The sequence below is a fragment of the Puntigrus tetrazona genome, chromosome 20 (assembly GCF_018831695.1).
Source record: "Puntigrus tetrazona isolate hp1 chromosome 20, ASM1883169v1, whole genome shotgun sequence".
Taxonomy (NCBI): domain Eukaryota; kingdom Metazoa; phylum Chordata; class Actinopteri; order Cypriniformes; family Cyprinidae; genus Puntigrus; species Puntigrus tetrazona.
Window position 1 is genome coordinate 27,298,500 of NC_056718.1, and position 20,708 is coordinate 27,319,207.

At 36.7% G+C, this 20,708-nt stretch overlaps 1 protein-coding gene across 1 annotated transcript; it reads left to right on the forward strand.

The window, feature by feature from the left end:
* The first annotated feature begins 4,705 nt into the window (after window positions 1–4,705).
* Window positions 4,706–15,242, forward strand: wasf3a (WASP family member 3a). Its single transcript, XM_043220161.1, has 8 exons — window positions 4,706–4,838; window positions 6,428–6,562; window positions 9,080–9,233; window positions 9,417–9,534; window positions 11,317–11,498; window positions 12,176–12,439; window positions 13,643–13,950; window positions 14,547–15,242. Exons 1-8 carry the CDS (start codon window positions 4,706–4,708, stop codon window positions 14,702–14,704), a joined length of 1,452 nt encoding a protein of 483 aa, XP_043076096.1. The 3' UTR covers window positions 14,705–15,242.
* Window positions 15,243–20,708: the final 5,466 nt, after the last annotated feature.

Genomic DNA, 20,708 nt, shown 5'->3' on the forward strand with positions numbered 1-20,708 from the left:
GCCATCCGTTTCTTCCTTTAAATCATTAATCGGTGAAATGAATGTCATGTGTCTGTTTTTCTTTCCCAAGCTTTATTTTTACTGTGGTTCAAATCCAGTCTTTGACATAACTGACGTGGAAATCACAAATCGAATGTCAAGAAGACAAAATATTTAGTTCTAGTTGTGTCGATATGAAACGACACTATAATGCAGCGCACTGGGAAGTGTGTGTGTGTGTGTGTGTGTGTGTCTATCTGTGTGTGTGTGTGTCTATCTATATTCTGAAGGTTTTACATAGAAATACTGCTAAAACACTCACACACACTCTCTCTTTTGTTAGTTTGTTTGTTTTTTCCTCCCTGATTTATGGAGTGATTAAAAAAAGTTGTAAATAAATATAAACAAATATTTGAGATATTTAATTGTGTATTATTTTCTGTGGTTAAGAGTGAACAGGTTCTTTACATACCATCACGTATCTTAACCCATACTGTAGAGTGGCTTTGAAGGTTTGCCCAATTGAGTGCAAATATTAAATGATCTATTAATATCTATACAAGTTATACAATGATTTTCTTTGGATAAATATAAACTACCCGAACTCCTTTAAAAACAACAAAGTTTAAATGGCACGTAATGACGTATATTATAATAAACATGTTTCAGTGTTTGGAAGAGAATTTTATGCCAAAATAAAAAAATAATAAAAATATTTATATAATAAAAAGCTATATTTATATATTATATTATTTTAATCCATTAAGAAAATACCAGTATCAAATTAGATTATTTTTTTTTTAGATGTTTGTTCAAAGAATTGCTCTTGTTTTTAGTAATAATTGGTAATTATTCATAATGAGACAAATCGCATTAAGTAGCATTGTTATGTTTATGTTACCACTCCCAAAATTCATGTTTCAAATTAAAACCTTAAAAACAGAATATGAATCTATAAATAATAAGTATTAAATCGTTAATTATCATTAATTAAGGTCACAAGGGCTGACAAACAAAAATGTGCATAATTGCAAACAAACTGATAACTTATTAATACGCAACCTAGAAAAGTTGCTCATTGTAAATACAGCACCTCTGTGTTTCTGATGGTCAGTACTTTATTTAGATGAGGTTTGTTCCTGAAGCCAAACCTTTTTGTTGCTTGTCCTTCTCCAGCCATCACTGCTGCCCCATATTGTCCCATAAAGCTTAAACAAAAGAGCTTTTTTCATTTTTTCCCTGCTTTTTTTATAATGGACTACTGTCGTTTAGATGAACTCAAGAAGTCGGTTCTTCTAGGTTCATGCAGTCGTCCACGTGTAGTTCTTCCAGAAAATGTACCAAAAAGTATTTTATTGTTTTATATGCTTCGCATTTAGCTTGAAAAGGAGTCTAGCTAAAATAAACCCATCTAATGCCAGTGCCACTTTTAGAAGTTTGTGGAAAAAAGTGTGTCCCTATTAGCCTAAAATAAAAGTAGGTTGTTGAATCTGATGATGCTAAGGGTTAATGGATAATTCAATCAATAGCTTTAGAATTTCATTTTTATAATATTATGCACGTTATATCTTTTTATAGGAGTATGAATATATTTATGAATGGTTGTTTACTTCAGCAACCTTTGGTTAACGTGTTAACGTTTTGTTTTGCCCTACATTTGAATGACATTTAAATATTGATTTGGGCTTCTGTGTGATTGTGAAGAGGACGAGTCCAGTGTGCGCAAACACCACAGCTTTTAATGCAAGGCAAAATATAAAACAATATAATCAACACTGAGTTTGATCAAATAACTACATGATATCATGGTAACATTAATAACAAAGCAGTTGTTATTAAACATAAAAAAACTGCATATTTTAGAATGTGATCATAGATCATTTATAACAAATATAGTAAAATAAGTGTATCGACTGTTTATATCCTACCTGAAACTGTCCTGTTACAAGCCCGCATTTCTCCTTATCCACCCACGACTGATTGTGTGCGATTTTGGACAAATCTCATTGGCTCTCACAGTCGCGATCCTAAAAGGTCGTTCCGGATCCTGACGTGCGATTGGTGCACAGAACTGTCCGTCAACACGATAACCCCGCCCTAATACCGTGCCCTGACGTCAAGCGCGAACAGACGGAGCGTTATATCTGCATTCAAGCCACGTTTGGTAAGCGAAAATGTTTTTAAATTAATTCTCAAAAGTGTGTAAAGTGCCTTATTAGTATAATATGTTTAATCTGATGTTTGTTTAAGTTTGTGTGTATAGTTTATTTAGAGCATAGGTTGGTTGATTGACAGTCCCTATAATAAACTCTAGTGCGCTTCTTCTTATTCAGTGTAGATCGAGTCAGTAATGATAGACCTTATATTAATTACTGCACATTCACAGTGAAAATATTAACTTCATTATGAATGAGCGTTTCGGTCATCTCCAATTCCCAAAAATGAATGTGGTGATATCATGGGACTGTAATATTATGGTGATGTTTTGATGATGATGATATAAAGTATGTACTGAATTGTTATCATGTATGATGTTGATACTGGCCTACAGCAAAAAAAATCACCCTGCTATTACCAGGGGACTTCTTCAAAAATATAGGACAGTCTAATAATTCAGACCTTAGAAACTTTATTTTCTCATTTGTTTAATCATTAACAGATAATTAGTGTCATGTAGTATGATGTGATGATGTATGTTCTGTGCTTTTACTAGTGAAATGGAGCACTGTTGAGTAGCGAGCCATTGATTTCCATTTGAGTTAATGGACATTTCCACAACCCCGCCTGCCTGATTGATATCTAACAGAGAGACACCGACCAATTATGTTCGCTCTTAGCTTCTCCTGAAACCTGAAGCCTAAATTTAGCTGTAATGGGACCGAGAAAGTGATTTCGGTCCTGCATTATATATGAAACATATCCAATAACGGAAACCTTGAACCATGATTGAAATAAACATGCCTCAGTACAGTTATGTTCTGCAGAAAGGTGACCCTTTTCAAGATGATTTTAGCTGAAAAACATGTATTCTTTGCACATGCGTGGATTACGTGCATTAAAGAAATGCTTATGGATATGAATGAACGATCTCTAATGTGTCATAGGAGTTCATGTGAGTGAAAGCAGTGTAATCCAGTGTGTGTGTGTGTGTGTGTGTGTGTGTGTCTAATAACTTAATCCTGAGAGGCTGGGAACACCAACCTCCCCCTGTATAATCTTCTGGTGACATACAGTTACCTTACTCGTTTCTAGATTGTAGGCCACAGAATGAAATGAACATAACATGTGGGACGTTTGAAGTTACCCTGTGATGTGCAAAAGTATTTATAGAATATAAGGATTAAAAGGATCCTTAATGAAAAGAATATATATATATATATATATATATATATATATATATATATATATATATATATATATATATATAGATAGATAGATAGATAGATAGATAGATAGATAGATAGATAGATAGATAGATATGGCTGTACATGCAAATAATGTAATATTAATAAAATAGAGTATCAACTGGAATAAGAGACCATTAAAGGGATGATTCATCCAAAAATTTTAATTCTAACAGTGGGGTTAGTTGGTTGAACTGTCCATTTAAGTGCCTTTTAAAGTAAATTTCAAATCATTCTTTAAAGTTGACATGTTTTGTCTAACAAGAATACTTATATTTCTAACTGTAGTGAACTTCACATTTAAAGTGAATATATTTTAAACAATTTTAAACAAATGTCACACATTACAAATGTCTAATTACTAATATATTTAATACATGACAGAGAAGTAATAGAAATTACAATAAAGCATATTTCAATTTATGATCCATGCTATTTAATTAAAATGAACAATATTATTTAATTACAAAAATATTCATGACCACATGTGGGCTAAACCTACACTGTAGTTGAGCCAGCCTACAATTTTTAAGGCAACCAACTTCAGCTGATTTTTTTTTGTTTTCTCGACTTATGTTTGTATGAGTTTTGTAAATTGAAATGAAAAGAAAAAAAATTCAAAAACTTTTCTTACAGTGTAGCTAAGCTACTAAGCTAATTGTACTAAACAACTAAGCTAATTGTGCAAATATCTAAATATTAATGCATTAATCCTTGATCAAATCATGCCCAAATAGCCCTCCTCAATATTTCATATTCTTGCACTGATCTGCTGCTCTCCATTATGCCACAAGCTTTAAAAGTAACATTTTCAGACTGCTCTGCCTCTGCAAGCTCTCAAAATAATTACGCTAGCCAATCAAATCAAAGGTTTAGTTTAGTTAGGCTACTTCAAAAACATTTTTTTTTTTACATTTCAGTAAACAAGAAGTTAATTGAGAGACAAAAGATTATTCCAAACACATCCACAGCATTATTTTGTGTCTCTAAACAACATGACTGTGTTTCGTTCCTGAATGAATCATCCCTTTTAAATGATTCGGTTCAATCGCAATGACTCACTTATTTTACAGTGACTCACTGCCACCTACTGGTGGTTTTAAATTCACGTTCAGACTATCTATATCAGTATTCAAAAGAAAAATGATACTATATATATAGTAATAACATTAGTGGTTACAGCCTTGAGTGTACATATTTAGTCTATTAGTCTGTTATTGTATGTGATGAATGGTGTGAGTGTATTTGGTCTAGCTGTCATCCTGTTTGTGTGTCTTTACAGGTGCTGAGGTTTGTTTCTATACATGTGTTGAGGTGAAGTCATGCCACTGGTGAAGAGAAACATCGAGCCCAGGCACCTGTGTAGAGGAGCTTTACCTGAGACCATCAGCAATGAGCTGGAGTGTGTGACCAACAACAGTCTCTCTGCCATCATACGCCAACTTAGCAGCCTCAGTAAGGCCTACTTTATTATATTAGGTTGACATAAAAAAAATATTTTTATTTTTAAACCAGAATAAACACTGGGTTAAGAGTGTGCGATATTGACAAACGGTAATAACTCAATATTTCCTGGGACTTTATCGATAACAATAATTAGGCTACACAATATTTTGCCGTGTGTTATTGTGTTGGCATCCTTATGGGCTGCTGTGGGCGGCTGACTTCATATTTTGTTTACAATGATAGAAATGAATCTTTTCCAATAAGTTGAAATAGATTTGCACGTTTTATTTGCATTACTTTTATAAAAACCTTTTTTTTTTTTTCTAAAAGTGTGCATTATCTTTTGAGTCAAATTCTTACATTTAATTAATCGGTTAGAATAATAAGACGTTTGTGCAAATGAAATCAGTCAATCAATTCATCTTTGCGTTGCAGAGGAAACGCAAGTCGTCTGAAGTGGCATTCGGGTGTGTTGGTTGCAGGACATAATTGCTTTAATCTGCAATTACAAATGCATAAATAATTTTTGATTAAAAAGATGCTTTAAATGTGAAATCGAACCCGCAAGAAGGAGTCAGCAAGTCTCTGTTAATAAGTGAGTCATTGCAATTGATCCGAATCATTTGATTAATTCAGGAACAAAACACTGCCCGCTCTGCTCAGAGAAGCAAAACAGAGCTGTGGCTTTGTTTGGAATTATTTTTGTTGTCCGAATATAGCTAAAACCATCAATATGGTATATGTTAACTATGCGATTGAACTATAAAGCGGTATACATATATACATTTTCTGCCTACATGTCTTGAACAGACTGATTCACGCACTGAGAGAACGCACTCAAATATATACACTAGACTTCACTTAATGCACACCTGCATTCTGTTTTTTTTATCAGAATGATAAAAAAATTTTATCGTTAAAACAATAGTTACGATTTCTATTGCACACCGTTGTAATGGGCATATATATGTTATGATAAATTCAGACTGGAAAAATAAAACTAATAGAAAAAACCTTGCAAGTTTAGCAAAACAACCTTGTTCTGAGAAGAACACATAATTTATTTTAACCTATATACACTACTTCTGTTTTACGCAAATACATTATAAATCAATTGAATAAATAAGATAGAATAACAATGCTTTTTGTTCACCGGCTCCCCAGTCTATGCTCTAGAAGTTTAATCCCGTGAAGCACAGAGCAATCAACAGGTGAATCAACATACTGAATTTATTATTAAAACCTAAAAATGGCTGTAGTTTCTTGTAAGGGGTAGATATAGGCGTAGGGTTGGCGTAGGACAATAACACATACAGTTTGTACAGTATAAAAACCATTATGCCTATGGAGAGTTACCATAAAACATGGAAACACAACGTGCGTGTGTGTTTTGCAGTTCTCCAACAGATTGGAGGATGCAAATGTATTATCACTGTGTAAACATAAGTTTAAGATTGTAAATAAAAGCTGAGAAAAAACACAGCAGAACAGGTTGGTTCAAGAGGACTTTTCCTAATAGGTACAGTATGCTGTACGATGCTTTGGATAAAACATCCAGTAAATAACGATTTAAAAGCTTTCTTTCTGATCTGCTACAGGTAAGCACGCAGAGGATGTGTTTGGCGAGCTCTTTAACGAAGCCAATACGTTCTACCTGCGTGCTAATTCTCTACAGGACCGCATAGATCGCCTTGCAATCAAGGTCACTCAGCTGGACTCTAGTGTGGAGGAAGGTCAGTAAAAGGACAAAAGATCACATGCACTTTTGCAGAAACGAGATTGATATTTAATTGGATATTCCATGCTACACGTAACATGCATAAGGAATGTGAGTAAAATACTAATATATATTTTTTTCATGATGCAGTTTTTTTTATCTGACATTCCCAGAATTCCTACAATAAGTTGCCTTTGATTACATTTAATAGTTTGTTTTTATTTTTTTTAAGTTCTAATAAAATTTGTACCATCATTGATTTGCACTTCACATATAAATGAATGATGGTTAAAAATCGTACCTCAAGCAGTACGTTGTTAGAGTTATATTACTTTAAATGTACATCCAGGCCTTTATTAGCAGGAACGTCAGAAATTCAAGCCATCCATTCAAGTTCAAAAAATGACTTGAGAACTTTAGCTGGGAGTATAACAGTCCATTTCTTTCCTTTCTTTCTTTTTTAAAGTTATATTGATGGGATTTTAGGATAGTAGAGTTGAGGAAAGCACTGGGTAGTGAGAGCAGAGTGGAAATTGTCTGCTCTAATCTAACTCCTAGAGTTGCGACTACAGCATCTCAGGCTAATTTCCTGAATTCCTCAAATACAATATTTGAAGGTACCATCACTACCTCAATCACACTTTGCACACAAGTCATCTATACACTCTCACTGTAAATCTACACCAGACACCACTCCCAAGTTGCTCTTTGCAGGAATGAAAGTTTATTCACGGCCAGGACCCTACTACTGAGAGAGGCTGCCTGATCAGAAAGATATATGAATGTTTATAGTAAAAATTAAGTAAAAATCAATATCAAACAAGTCTTCTTCACTGTAATTGGTTGAACTGATCTGGTCAATGGTTTGTCATATGACTGTTCCACTATTTTGAGCATTTTTTTGGGTAAGTGCAGATTATTTGATCATAGAGTCCTTAGTCTGCACTTCTCTGAACCCTATTGTGGCCACTGTATGAAATATTTCCACCACAATGCAAACTGAAGACATGATGATGACAGGTACATATGACAAGGTGAGCAGATTGAGAAGTAGCTAAATTGGGAACTACAAGACAAGATAGGAGAGCAGACGAGATTGAAGACTCCTTAGCCAAAGCAAGCAGAGCTGAGAACCACTATGGAGGATCAAGTGGAGCTGGAGAACACCACGGAGGTGCAGATGGATCTAGTAGAGCAGGAGATCACCATGGTGCAGCTGAAGATCTTGAAGGTGGAGCTGAAGACCACTGGCCGGCTTGAGACCGTTAGGAGTTCCAGCTGAGAGTGAATTGTGTGAGCTCCTGGTTGTGTTTGGGAAAATCCAGGCTAAATTGTGAAGTGTGTTCTTGGTCTGGGGGAATGCTCGTAATGACTTGCAATGAAGTTACTGGTTCACTGTAATCCACGCTGTTTGTTTCTTCGCCCCAAGAAAAACCGGAGCACTTGCTGTGATGGTATTGGAAGACATCTATGTACAGTCATGAGGAGGGCAGCTGGTGTTGGTTTTATCCACGTGGCAGATAGTAAACCCTCCCGCAGTGAAGGATGAACTGCTTAGCCGCAGAGAATAATCAATACTGCACTCCAAAAGCCAGGTGGACAGGACGCCGACATCTGTTGATAAAGATTATCATCTAATCCACCCCAGAAGATTGTTTTCAAGGTTCACTCATTCCATGGAACCAAGTTAGAAAAATCAACATTATCTTTAATTGGACAGCCATTTAGTGGAATGGAAAGGATTGAAATAGCTGGGTCAAATTACATGATATGGTAGCTGTCACAATAACAGAAGAAGACAACACAGAGATAACATACAAACAGGTCTTTCTTATCAGAAATTTAAGGGTAAGTAAATACGTTCATAGAGTTATTTAAGAAACTTAACTTGAAGTCCACACTTCCCCAGAACTTACTGTATGAATAAGTTTTCATGCAGACTTATTCAGTTTTATTTTTGAATACCCAGTCACACAAGTCATGTGTAATATGAAGAATATGTATTATTTTAGAAAAATAAAATATTTGCCAAATGCCATTCATATGGGTGCATTTTCCCGGGGTTTTTTATAGGCTTTTTGCAGCTTTATTTTATTTTAACCGGTCACCAGATGTCACTATTTTTCTCATTCTCAAAGCTCTGAACAGTCAGAGGAAGGGCTCAGTGTTTCATGTGTCTTAATTGGCCCATCACTAAGTGCAACTGAAGAGACCAAAAACTGTAAGTATTCCAAGGTGAGTACAAGGCTGACAGGTGGGAAGCAGGACGGATGCTGGGAAATGTAGTTCTGTGCTAACAGGGCTGGTACACCAAAACACCACTGATTAGCAGCACGATACAAAAATGACTGTTTTTAACAGCTATTTTTAACATAATGTGTTTAATGGAATTTCGCAAAATAAATTGAAGATGATATAGATCAGGTGCAGTATTTTTGTAAATGTTGGGATTGGGAATTTGGGAAAAAAAAATCAATGGATAGCGATAGTTGGTGTACTCTATGTAATAATTTCTGTTTTATCTTTGTCACAGTTTCACTCCAGGATATTAATATGCGTAAAGCCTTTAAGAGCTCTACTGTTCAAGACCAGCAGGTGGTGACAAAGAGCAGCATTCCAAACCCCATCACGGAGATGTACAACACCAGCGACAAACCACCACCTCTGAACATACTCTCTGCCTACAGGTGTGTGTGTGTGTGTGTGTGTGTGTGTGTGTGTGTGTGTGTGTGTGTGTGTGTGTGTGTGTGTGTGTGTGCGCGCGCGTGTGTGTGCGTACGTGCGTGCGTGCGCGCTTTCTTCTTCCTCCTCCGCTTCTTCTTCTTTAATATGTATAATAGGTTTATAATTGTTTTGTTTGTTTTTTCTAGGGATGACCATATTGACGGTATTAAGTTCTACACAGACCCCTCATATTTCTTTGACTTGTGGAAGGAAAAAATGCTACAAGACACAGAGGACAAGAGAAAAGAGAAGAGAAAACATAGGGTAAAAGAACTACTCTTTTAAATGTTTTCGTCTCTAAATCTGGTAACATTCTTGCTGAAGTAGTTGGACTTGCATTAAATGATAAACAGTTTTTACCTAAACTGAAATTGTACTCATCCCCAAGCCATCCAGATGAGCTCCATAGATGAGCTTGTTTCTTAATCAGAATAGATTTGGAAAAAAAATCACATCACTTGCTCACCAGTGCATCTTGTGAAGTGAAAAGCTGTGTGTTGGTAAGAGACAAATCCATCTCTTCTGTCCAAAAAATCCATAATAATCCATAATAATGTTTTCTTCAGTGAAGTGTATTGTTGCCCTCTCACATCAAAATCAACAAACATGGTTGTTTAGAACTGTCTTGGAGTGATTGCTCTTGTAAACAGTGCTTAATCTGTACATATGGTGATTTACATGGGACAAATTGTTCGGTAACACTTCAGAATAGGTAACGCTTGTTAACACTCTGCTTATTAATAGTTAGTAAGGTAATTGTATTGTGTAGGATTAGAAGAGATGCAGAATAAGGTCATGTGGGATAAGGCATTATTATGTTTTTAATTAGCACTTATAAATGACTAATATTCTAGTCATGTCCATACTAATAAGCAACTAATAGGTGTAGCCAAAAAATAAAGTGTCAGCAATTGTTCTCTAGAAAGCATTATTATGGTTGTAGGACTGCAATGGTTTAAAACGTTTAAAACATCTTAATGGTGCAATTGTTTCTTACAAGCACACTGTTTTTTTTGTTGTTGTTGTTTTTTTCTCCAAATCTGTTCCAAACTCTTTATTTTGGATGGCCGGAAAATGTTTATTTTGGCAGCGGCTATTTGCATTAAATGTAAACAGAAATTAGATGTTATTTGCACTGTGTGAAAATATAATATTTTCTTAGTATAGATGTATACTAAGTGGAAGTAGCAATAGATTCTATTTACACTAATTGAAAATAGCAGCATTGTTGATATGACATGACACTGAGTGCAAATAACATTTTCTGCTATTTATATGTATATATTACAATTATCTGCACCTCAGTATTGAAGTACGTTAAAACTTTTGGTTTAATAATCAACTTTTTGATTATTTGCTTCATTTTTGTTAAAAATAAATGCTTTTTGATGTCATTTGAAATTCAAAAAGGGAGGAAAAAAAGTCGTCAGAAGACGGATTTGAACCCAGGTTGATCGTGTCAAAATAAGACCACCATACGTTTTACAATCTGCCCCCCTTGAGCTGATATCGAATGAAAGTCTTTTGTAATGATGACTAACCCAATCACACATTGGTGGGCAGAGTTAGTGTAAATATCTATAAATATTTTATTTTTGGGTACACTATTGCTTTAAGAACTTTTGCCTATGTGAACTATACACAGTTTCAACTACACCTCAACTAACTTCCATAAGAGCAGTGCTCTCAAACTCAAGCTCTGCAGAGTTTGGCTTCAACCAGCTCCAAATCCCACCTGTTTGGTTGTTTCTAGTGATCCTAAAGACCTTGATTAGCTGGATCAGGAGTGTTTGATTAGGGTTGGAGCAAAACTGCAGAGCTGTGGCCCTCCAGGAACCACTGTCTCAAACTCAGTTCATTAGAGTATTAGTGGACTGTCTGCTCAATATCTTCTAACATTTTATTTTGACGGGTCCCTAACAGTCTGCTAGTCTAACGGTCTAGTAGAATGTCTAAAGTGGACTATCACAATAAAGTGTAACCAAAGTAACTTACAAATCACTTAGGTTATCACTTTCTCTCCTCCATGAACTCTTTTTCACACAGGAGCAGAAGCGGTGTGTTGATGGTACATTGCCCCGTGAGGTGAAAAAGGTTCGAAAGGCTCATAACCGCAGACAAGAATGGAACATGATGGCTTTTGATAAGGAGCTACGTCCGGATCATCGTCATCATCATTCACTTTACAGAGGAGCATCGTCTGAGGGCTCGCTGTCTCCAGACGGCAGGTTTGTTAGCTTTCGATTTACTTAAATATCCCTTATAGTTTAAAGTCAAGCAATCAATCAGTCATTTTTTATTTATATAGAGCTTTTAACAACACAGGTAAAGTACTAGTTAAAGAAAATATCTCCAGTTTTGGATAGCGTTTGTGCAATAGTAATCGTATTGTAATTTTTCTGAAATATTGCAGTGTGTATTAAAATGTATTTACCTCCAGTAATCTGTCACTCGCATCCAGTCAACTTCTAATAAAATCACTTAGTGAGAAAAATTGTTTTTTTAGTAGCTGTTTGACTTTGTAAAAGAGGATTGCGATTTCCAATTCATGTCAACTTTAAGTGCTGTAATAAAATAAAACAAAAACTGATTGATCAAGCAGAACAAGTAGAAATCAACAGCAAGAGTAACAAATTCTGTTCACCTTATATTCTCTTCTCATCAGTCTACCTTATATTCAACTGTGTGTTGATGTCAGCTTTCACAGGAGTCCTCAAAATACTGGTTAAAAATAAAATATATTACCAGTACGTTTGTTAAAATAAATGCAGGCGTTATGAGCAAAAACAAATAATACCGTCATTTTATTTCAATTTACCGTAATTGAAATAAATAAAAATATATACGTTTCTCATGGTTCGGTTTGTGAGAAATCATTGCATTGCATTTATCATCTTTTCAACAGACCGCATGCAAACTACCCAGTCCAAGCATGTCATGCTCATGCACAGCCGCATCCCTTTATGCCTGTGGAGACAGCATCATCTAGTGCAAATGGAGGAGTAGAGCACGAGTACCACAGCATCGGGGGGACGGTGGGGTTGGGGGTGGCTGCTGATGCAGGTTACAGAGTGGGTGTACTCTCTCGAACACATCCAACTCCTCCACAGTACCCACCCCCTGAAAATGGAGTCAATGGAGCCATCACGCTTCCTCCAACAGACTATGGGTAACCGCAAACATGTGACACTCTTTTAACAAAACGAAATGTACGAGAACGCTGATAGTCTGCTGTAATGCGACGGTGTCCCACCTCACACGCACCATATATTATTAACATATTATACCTAGAATTTAAACTAACACTTTTAATCACAAGAGTTATGATTATTAAAACAGAAATGTTTCGTGTTTGAAAGTGTATATGTATTAAATGTAATATATTACATTTTGAGTTTGCAACTCTTGGATTTGTGTTTAAAATTATGAAAAAATAGACGTTTTGATGTGTTAAGCAGTTAGTACAGTAGAAAAGGCAATTCAATTATGTTTTAGTTAGCATAAATGATCGTCAGTGCATTTGATAGTATACTTTAACCATGTAACAGATGTACTTGAGTGGCTGAAATTAGCACTGCTAATCTCGTTAAATACGAATATAAAATAATACATTTTTATTAAACTGCCATTAACACGCTGTTATATATCTGAAAATAGGTATATGGGTAGTTAACATATCGATGTGTCCTATTGTGTGACATGTTCATCTTCAGAACACAAATTAAGATATTTTTGATTAAATCAGAAAGCTATTTGTTTTCACCATAGACAGCAGCACCTGAAATAATCCCAGATCCATAAAAATTGTAAATACATTGGTAATACAGTCCATGTCTCATCAGGGGCTCGACTTCAGTTTTGCGACACTAGGTGGAAGTTTTGGAGAGTGTCGCAAAGCAGACGCACACTTTAAGGTATTTGGTGTAATCATCCTTGTTTATCTTTGGGGGTGAAAGCGCGTACATGAACGTAATCTGCTGTGGTTTATGCCTTGGGGAAAATGCGCATATGCGTTGTGATTCTCTCTAAAATGGACTGTTTTACCAATTTACTACGTTTCGGGACCTGGGATCATTTCAGTTGTATTGCTGTCTTTGGACAGTCAGATGGCTCTCAATAATCAATATCTCAATTTTAACGCTTGATACTTCTTAACGCAAGTTCTTATTACAAAGTCAGTATTTCTGCTAATTTTAATAAACTATTTCAGGAGAACCCACCCCATGAGTAGGCGGTTCTTGGCCAATAGTAAGAAGTCTGTATCCAAAACGATGTGTATGCTGGTGACTTGACCACGTATGCCAGTCCGTAGAGGTTACTCGGAGAGGTTTCAAAAACTAGGTTTCTCAGGCTCTTTCTTTCTCTCTTATAGTATGATGGAGTACTACGCCAGTTCAGGCCCACCGCCCCCTCCAGTGGGTCCCATCATTCCATCTGCGCAGACGGCTTTTGCTTCACCTCCAGCCACTCCTTATCCTGGAGCGATCACATCAGCCTTACAGTATCCTCTTCCACCTGTGCCACCTCCTGGCCCTGTTTTAGCTTCACCTCCTGAAGGTCCACCTCCTCCTCCAGCACCTCCCGTACCTCCTCATCCTGTAGCCCTGGGAGAGGGCCGGAGACTAACCCTGCAGCCTGTCACAGACGCTCGCAGTGACCTGCTCTCAGCAATACGCATGGGTCAGTGGAGAGTGCTTGTGCACATTTTGTATACATCAGCATTAGAGTGTTGTTCCATGGTGGCATACTTCAAAGGGACCACAGTATAGTGCACTTTTGTAAAAAGTACACTTCAGCATACTTTAAAAAAGAACAGTTATTATGGAAAAACACATTTTAAAAGAATACATTCGATTCACACTTAAGCACAATGTTTTTTGACATGATGGTAGACTTATTATGTTTTGGATCAACTTAAAAATGGCATAATTACATTTTTATATGTAGTTTTAAAACTACTTACTTTGTCTTTGCTACCAAATATATTGACAAACATTTAAGGTACGCTAAAATATACTTTAATATTAATGATACTTGATATGTATTTAAATACACATATAATATGCATATATTACTGTACATGGATTATGATCTGATTTCAATTCATATTGTAATATTTACATAGCTTTTATGTAAAAGTAAGTGTGTATATTGATAGTCATATAGTTCATTCAAATAATTTGTATTGTTGTTTAGTCAAAACTGAACAGCTGTTATTTATTTTACAACTGAGGAGTGTCAATCACATTTTGTGTTATGTGTGTGTGTGTTTTTAGGTATTCAACTAAAGAAAGTACAGGAGCAACAAGAACAGCAGGCTAAACGAGAGCCTGTTGGGAACGATGTGGCTACTATACTTTCTCGACGCATTGCAGTAGAGTATAGTGACTCAGAAGACGACTCAGAACTCGATGAGAATGAATGGTCTGACTAATTATAGTCAACCACACACACACAACAGTAGATGGAGACCTGTATGAAAGTACCTTCAGATACCTACATTTAGTTGATCTTTCTCAAAGGATGTTTATGTAATATGCACCTTAGGAAACTCTTATGCACTCAAACCAGACAGAAGGAAGATATTTGAAAAGACTCAAGACTTTGTACAGAAAATTCAGAATTTAACAGTTAAAAATCTATAGAGTAAGTAATCATGTATTGTAAGAAATTAGCGCGATCTACAAAGATGTTGCTATAGTTTTGTTTATTTTGATCATTTTAATACTTTTTTGCTAATGTAATTTATTTATTGCTTTATTTTTCTATCGCCTCTTTCCTCAGCTTGTATTAAGATACTGTGTGAAAAAATCCTGTATAAATAACATTTGCTCCCTCTCCATCCAAATTCCATGGCATTTTATTGCAATTAAAGATTTTTTTTTCACAGTGATTAACACATGAACATGACAGTATTTAATACGTTTACAATGTCTTTATAAACATTACAAAAATGCAGATGAATTTATACAAAGCGAAATGTTTATTGAGTGATTACGAGTTTAAATCTCTTGGGTTAATAAATGGCTGTGACACTGTGGAAGCCTGTTTCCGTCAGTGTGAATATCTTAAGGCACTACCCCAGTGATAAGCTCTTGTACCATTATTGTGTTCAGATGTTAACATGGTACCTTTGACAGCTCTAATTGTCTGGTAAATCTCGGTTTATTCATGTGACTTGGTTGATACCTTGACTTCAAGAAGTCAAGTTCTTACAGGAATGGTTCACCCCAAAATTAAAATTGCTCCATATTTTACTCACCCAAAGCCATCCTAGGTGTATATGACTTTCTTCTTTCAGATGAACACAGTCAGAGTTTAAAAGCTGGGTAGCAGCCATTATTTTGAAGCTCTGTAAATTGGATATATCCATAAGGACATGAAACTAACATTTATGTCACATGTCCTCTGAAGCATAACAATGGGTTTTTGTAACAAAAATATTTCTACTTCTAAAATGATAACATATATAACCAGCTCATGTTATTTTCCGCAAGAACGCTGAGTTCCGGTTTCTTGGCTGACCTAGGACTGAACTTCATACGACAAGTCAGAAGTCAGCCAAGAAGCCGGAACTCAGCGCTCAATCAGTCAGTCAGTTATTTAAATTATCCTTTTAAAACTAGAAATATTTTTGTTGCAAAAAACCATCTATCTGCTTCAGAGGACATGCGATTATCACCTAAAAGTTACGTTGCAGTATTTGCGGATATATCAGACTATAAAAGACTGTTCTGAAAAAAGAAAGTCACACCTAGGATGGCTTCGGGGTGAATAAAATATGGGGTATTCTTCATTTTTGGGTGAACTATTCCATATGATATATAAGGGACTATATATGATTTTAGTTGTCTACGTGAAATGATATAGGAATTTAGGTAGAGCTTAGTATATCTTTAAATAAATATATCTTTTTTGAAGAGGCAGATTTTTTTGTTCAAGGAATCAAACATCTCTTCACAAACTAGACTGGCTCCAGTCATCTCAGTTGACTTCACTTAGTTAAGGACTAAATTTATGGTTGTTAAAATGACACAAGAAGAGGTCAGGAAATGCATTCTGTATATTGCCTATTGAAGATCTTGCTGATTTAAGACCTAAAAACGTAGCGTTGTCTGAACACAATGGTGGGGGATTACAACCTTTTAATGATTCAAACCCACTGTCGGGTGCATTGTGGGGCTCATGAATGGGACAAGTTAACAGACCACAATAGTGGCATTAGTGCTAAACTTTTTCACAATTCTAGACGTGTCACATACTTCACATATTTTTGTTGTTGTACTTCTGGGAAGATGGAAACCTTGTGACATATTTTATGTACATATTTACAAGAGACCTAAATCTCGCAAAATAGTTTTAACGTGAGTGTTTTTTTAATGTATTTTTTATACACATTGACAAAAGAAGAAAACTACTCGTTCATTAAATGTCTTATAAAATGAGAGCAGAATTAAATTATACAAACTGAAACAAGCGCCTCTAAATCTTGCTATTTAGATTGAATGATGCGGTCATCTGCAGTATAATTGATTAAAAGCTGAGCGTTATTGTGATTACATGGCAAAAAGAAAAACAGTCTGGTGAGCGGATACATTCCTTTCTTACATTGTTTTGTTTACTGTCTGCATCACACACACACACATAAACTCACACACACACAGAGCACCTGGTGATCTGTCTGTTTTTTTTCTTCCTGAGAGCATTTTCTCACACTCTGTTGTTTTCAAGTATTTGAAATAGTTTTTAGTGGAATTAAAAACCCACAGCCTCAAAAGGCCTTGCCCCTTTTTCCATATGGCTCAGAAAAGTTCCCATAGTGATCTCCCACTGGCCCTGCTTATTTGCGATAGTGGTTGAAGTGCGGCATGCTGCCATGCAAAGTTCATTAAATCACTGTTTTACTACTCAGCTTAATCCCTATACCAATACAGCAGTACAATCCCAAAAGACAAGAGAAAGACAGACAGAAGAAGAGGGCTTAAAGACTTGACAGATCAGATCTGACATTTTGTTTTCCCACCGTTGCCAGGGAGTGCAAGGAATCTTTGCTTAAGAGCACTAGCATTGCTCTTGAGGCAAAGCATGCGGGGATGCGGGACATGTCCTCCCATCCGCCCCATGAAATGCCTCCTCAGTCTAGGACAGTACTTAATTGTGGCCATCTGCCAGTGAATTCAGCAGGGCATCGGTTTTAAAGAGCGCATCCTATTGTCTTGTTCTTGTATCAAGTTTGCATTAAAGTTGAACTCGGGTGCAGGAACACTTTAGAGATAAAGCAAGTCCTATGTTTTCTGCAGTGCTGCCCCCTCCCTATCCTATCCACACACAGCGGCTCCTACTGTAAGGGACGTCTTTACCAGCAGGGAGTCAAAAAGGATCTCATGGAATGCCTGTCCTCTGTTTTGTTTAGTTGTGTTTTGTTTAGACACTGACAATGTGTAATAGCGCTTTACTGTGGGGAGTTGGGGAGGGTGGGATGTTGAGAGATGGTGTTAAGAAAAGAAAAAAAGCAGTGGTACGTGCCAAGTGCCAATTGTCTCCTCGTAATAGGCATCAAAAGACCAACTTCTGTGTGTTACCATACAGGTGAACTCACTCCTGGGAAAGTAGGATTTTTCTCAGCCTCCGCAGAGAGCCAGCGTCGCTCTTTTCTCTCCCAGCAGTAACGGGATTAGTCGTGCCATTGCTCTCCCGGCTTTCACGCCACTGTCTACTTCCCATCTTCCACTAATGTGATTATCCCAGCCCCTGTGGTCCAAGCAGAAGGAAGAGGGACTCCTCTTCAGTTGCACATTCACGGGGGCCTCACAGAGCCCCCCCCCTTCAGCAACACCACCCAAATTCTCTAGCACCTCTGTAAGAGCTGTTGGGTACAGTTCAGGTGCCATGTTAGTCACAAAAATTTGTGAAAAATAGCATTACACCACCATGCTTTGAGAATCACTGTATCTCAACCACTATTACTCATTTGGTGCGGTCCCAAGATCCATTACCAATGACCTACTACGTTATTTCACACCGTGGTAATTCATGTCAAATGAATTTTCTTTGTCATTGTGCAGAATACCTAGATAACAATTGTGGTCATAAACCTTGCAGAATATACAAATTATTTTTAAAAGTAATTGAAAATGCTGAAGACTATTTTCAGGCACTGTGTAATATCATTGCGCCTGCTGCACCAGTGGCACGGCAGCAAATTTCTTTGATTATTACGCCGGAATGAGATTATAGTTCTTAGCCATATCGGCCTAGAAAATTGCAACTTTTCATTTTCTGTCAGTCTTAGTACACTATGTTACTACTAAATAGTCAAGTTTAAAAAAAAATCTTGGTGATTTGTGAGCTAGATTCTAATGGTCTAAACAGATCCAATGATCTGTGCTAAGCTGCAGTCAGAAAATGAACCTATTTTTAAAAAGTGGCGTGTTCAGCTGTGAAACTTCTGCAATGAAGATGACTAACTAGCACATATAAGGAAAGGTGATTTGCAAATGTTAATAATGTTAATCTACTGCATCTCCAGTGACTGAGATGTCGAGAATAAATGACGACTGCTATATTCATTATTATATACAACAACTAAACAGTTCTTTTGCTTAAACAGAAACATCTTGACTTCCTCTACTCTGGAATTGAGATGTCGTCTCTCTACTGTCCTATATGAATTTAAAATGGCATAAAAATAACTTTAAAACATTTTTGGCAAATCTGAGGAAACATTGCAATTTTTTCAGAAAGAAGGGTAATAGCCATTGCATTATTGCTTGAAGGGTGATGACGTACCCAAGAAACTGGATGGTGATATGGTGGATCTCACACTTCTCCAACTTGAGGTACAGATGGTATTGCCTCAGTTTCCAAAGGACCTGCTCCACATGGTAATATGTTTCAATGTTCAAAACAGTCAGATTTTGTAGCTATTAATGTAGCTACAACAATAAAACATTCATTAGATCTACTAGATTAATAATGGGAAAGGTTAGAAACATCTTGTCACATTTGATTTAAATGACTAGAGTCACAGGTTACAGATAAATAAACAGATAGTAAGAAAAAATAACAATATTTGTAGCATAGTTCTTTCAAATGTGTTTTAGTGATAGCAGGAAGTCTATAATTTAATTTGTTGTTCTTAAAATAACCGCATCATCCTCAGCTCTTGAACTTGTCGCAGAGGCACATCTGTAAAGAGAAAGAGAAATCTCACAGAGCTGAAAGACCTAGGCCAAGGCCAACCACCTGTCCAAGCCTTCCCATACAAAGTTGGCGCTCGCTGTGACCGGACCTCCCCTAAAGCTGCCCAGTATGTCAAATTCACCTTGTCCAGTTCCGGGTGTAGATATTGTTACTGCTATAGACTTTGGGCCCAATCTAGTGGGATAGCGGTTTTCCTCTCACACCATTCACATGTTCATTGTCCTTTCACAGCAATCGAACCCTGGTATAATCCAAACTCTGTCCATCTAGACTGAACAATGGCAGGCCATTCCTGGTGTGTCAGAATGAGTCATGAAGATAATAAAACACTGCAATTCCCTCTAATTCGCACAAGACCCCTGGTCTTCCATGGACTTGTTGCCATTTGAGTGAATGGCAAGCATGGCCGCATTCTGTGCACCGAAGTAAAAAATCTGCTGGTGAAAAGAGCCATAAAGGTTGTTTTCCCCTAGCTTAACTCGCCACTCAGTGACGCACCCACTGAGAAACCTGATCAAAGTGCTCTAGTAATTGCCGATTCTATTGTACGGAACATGAAAATAGAGACACCAGCCACCATAATCCAATGCTTATCGGGAGCCAGAGCGTCTGACATCTTGTCAAATTTAAAACTGCTGCCTAATGCTAAACATAAATTCTGTAAGATTGTTATTCATGTCAACGTTAATGATGTTCGTCTTTGCCAGTCGGAGATCACTAAAAAATAATATTAAAGAGGTGTGTGCAAGTATGATGTTGGACAATGTAATATGCTCTGGTCCCCTGCCTGCTTACCGGGGTGATGAGATTCACAGCAGACTGCTGGGTCTCAATGGTTGGATGTCTATGTGGTGCCTGCAGAACAATATAGGTTTTATAGACAATTGGATGAGTTTCTGGGGCAGACATGACCTGTTGAAAAGAGATGGTCTTCATCCCTCCTGGGGTGGTGTCATTCTTCTATATAGAAATATGGCATATAGACTTAGAGCTCCAACTTGACCAACTATTGCCCAGGTCAGGAAGCAGACAGACTGGCTGAACCGACCATCTGCTAGCTGCCTCACGTCACAGGAGGCAGTTAATTCTCAACACATAAATAACCATTAAAAATTGCTAGATCTGATTATTTTTCATCTCTTTTAGAAGAAAACAAGCACAACCCCCGGTATTTATTCAATACATTGACTAAATTAATGAAATATAAGATGTCAACAGGTGCTAACATTCCCCAA

Bases quoted from the DNA above. Each gene is read 5' to 3' on its own strand.
- wasf3a (XM_043220161.1), top strand. From the start codon at position 4,706: ATGCCACTGGTGAAGAGAAACATCGAGCCCAGGCACCTGTGTAGAGGA. The intron at 6,563-9,079 runs GTCAGTAAAAGG...TCTTTGTCACAG, and splicing joins GGACTCTAGTGTGGAGGAAG to TTTCACTCCAGGATATTAAT. The intron at 9,234-9,416 runs GTGTGTGTGTGT...TGTTTTTTCTAG, and splicing joins AACATACTCTCTGCCTACAG to GGATGACCATATTGACGGTA.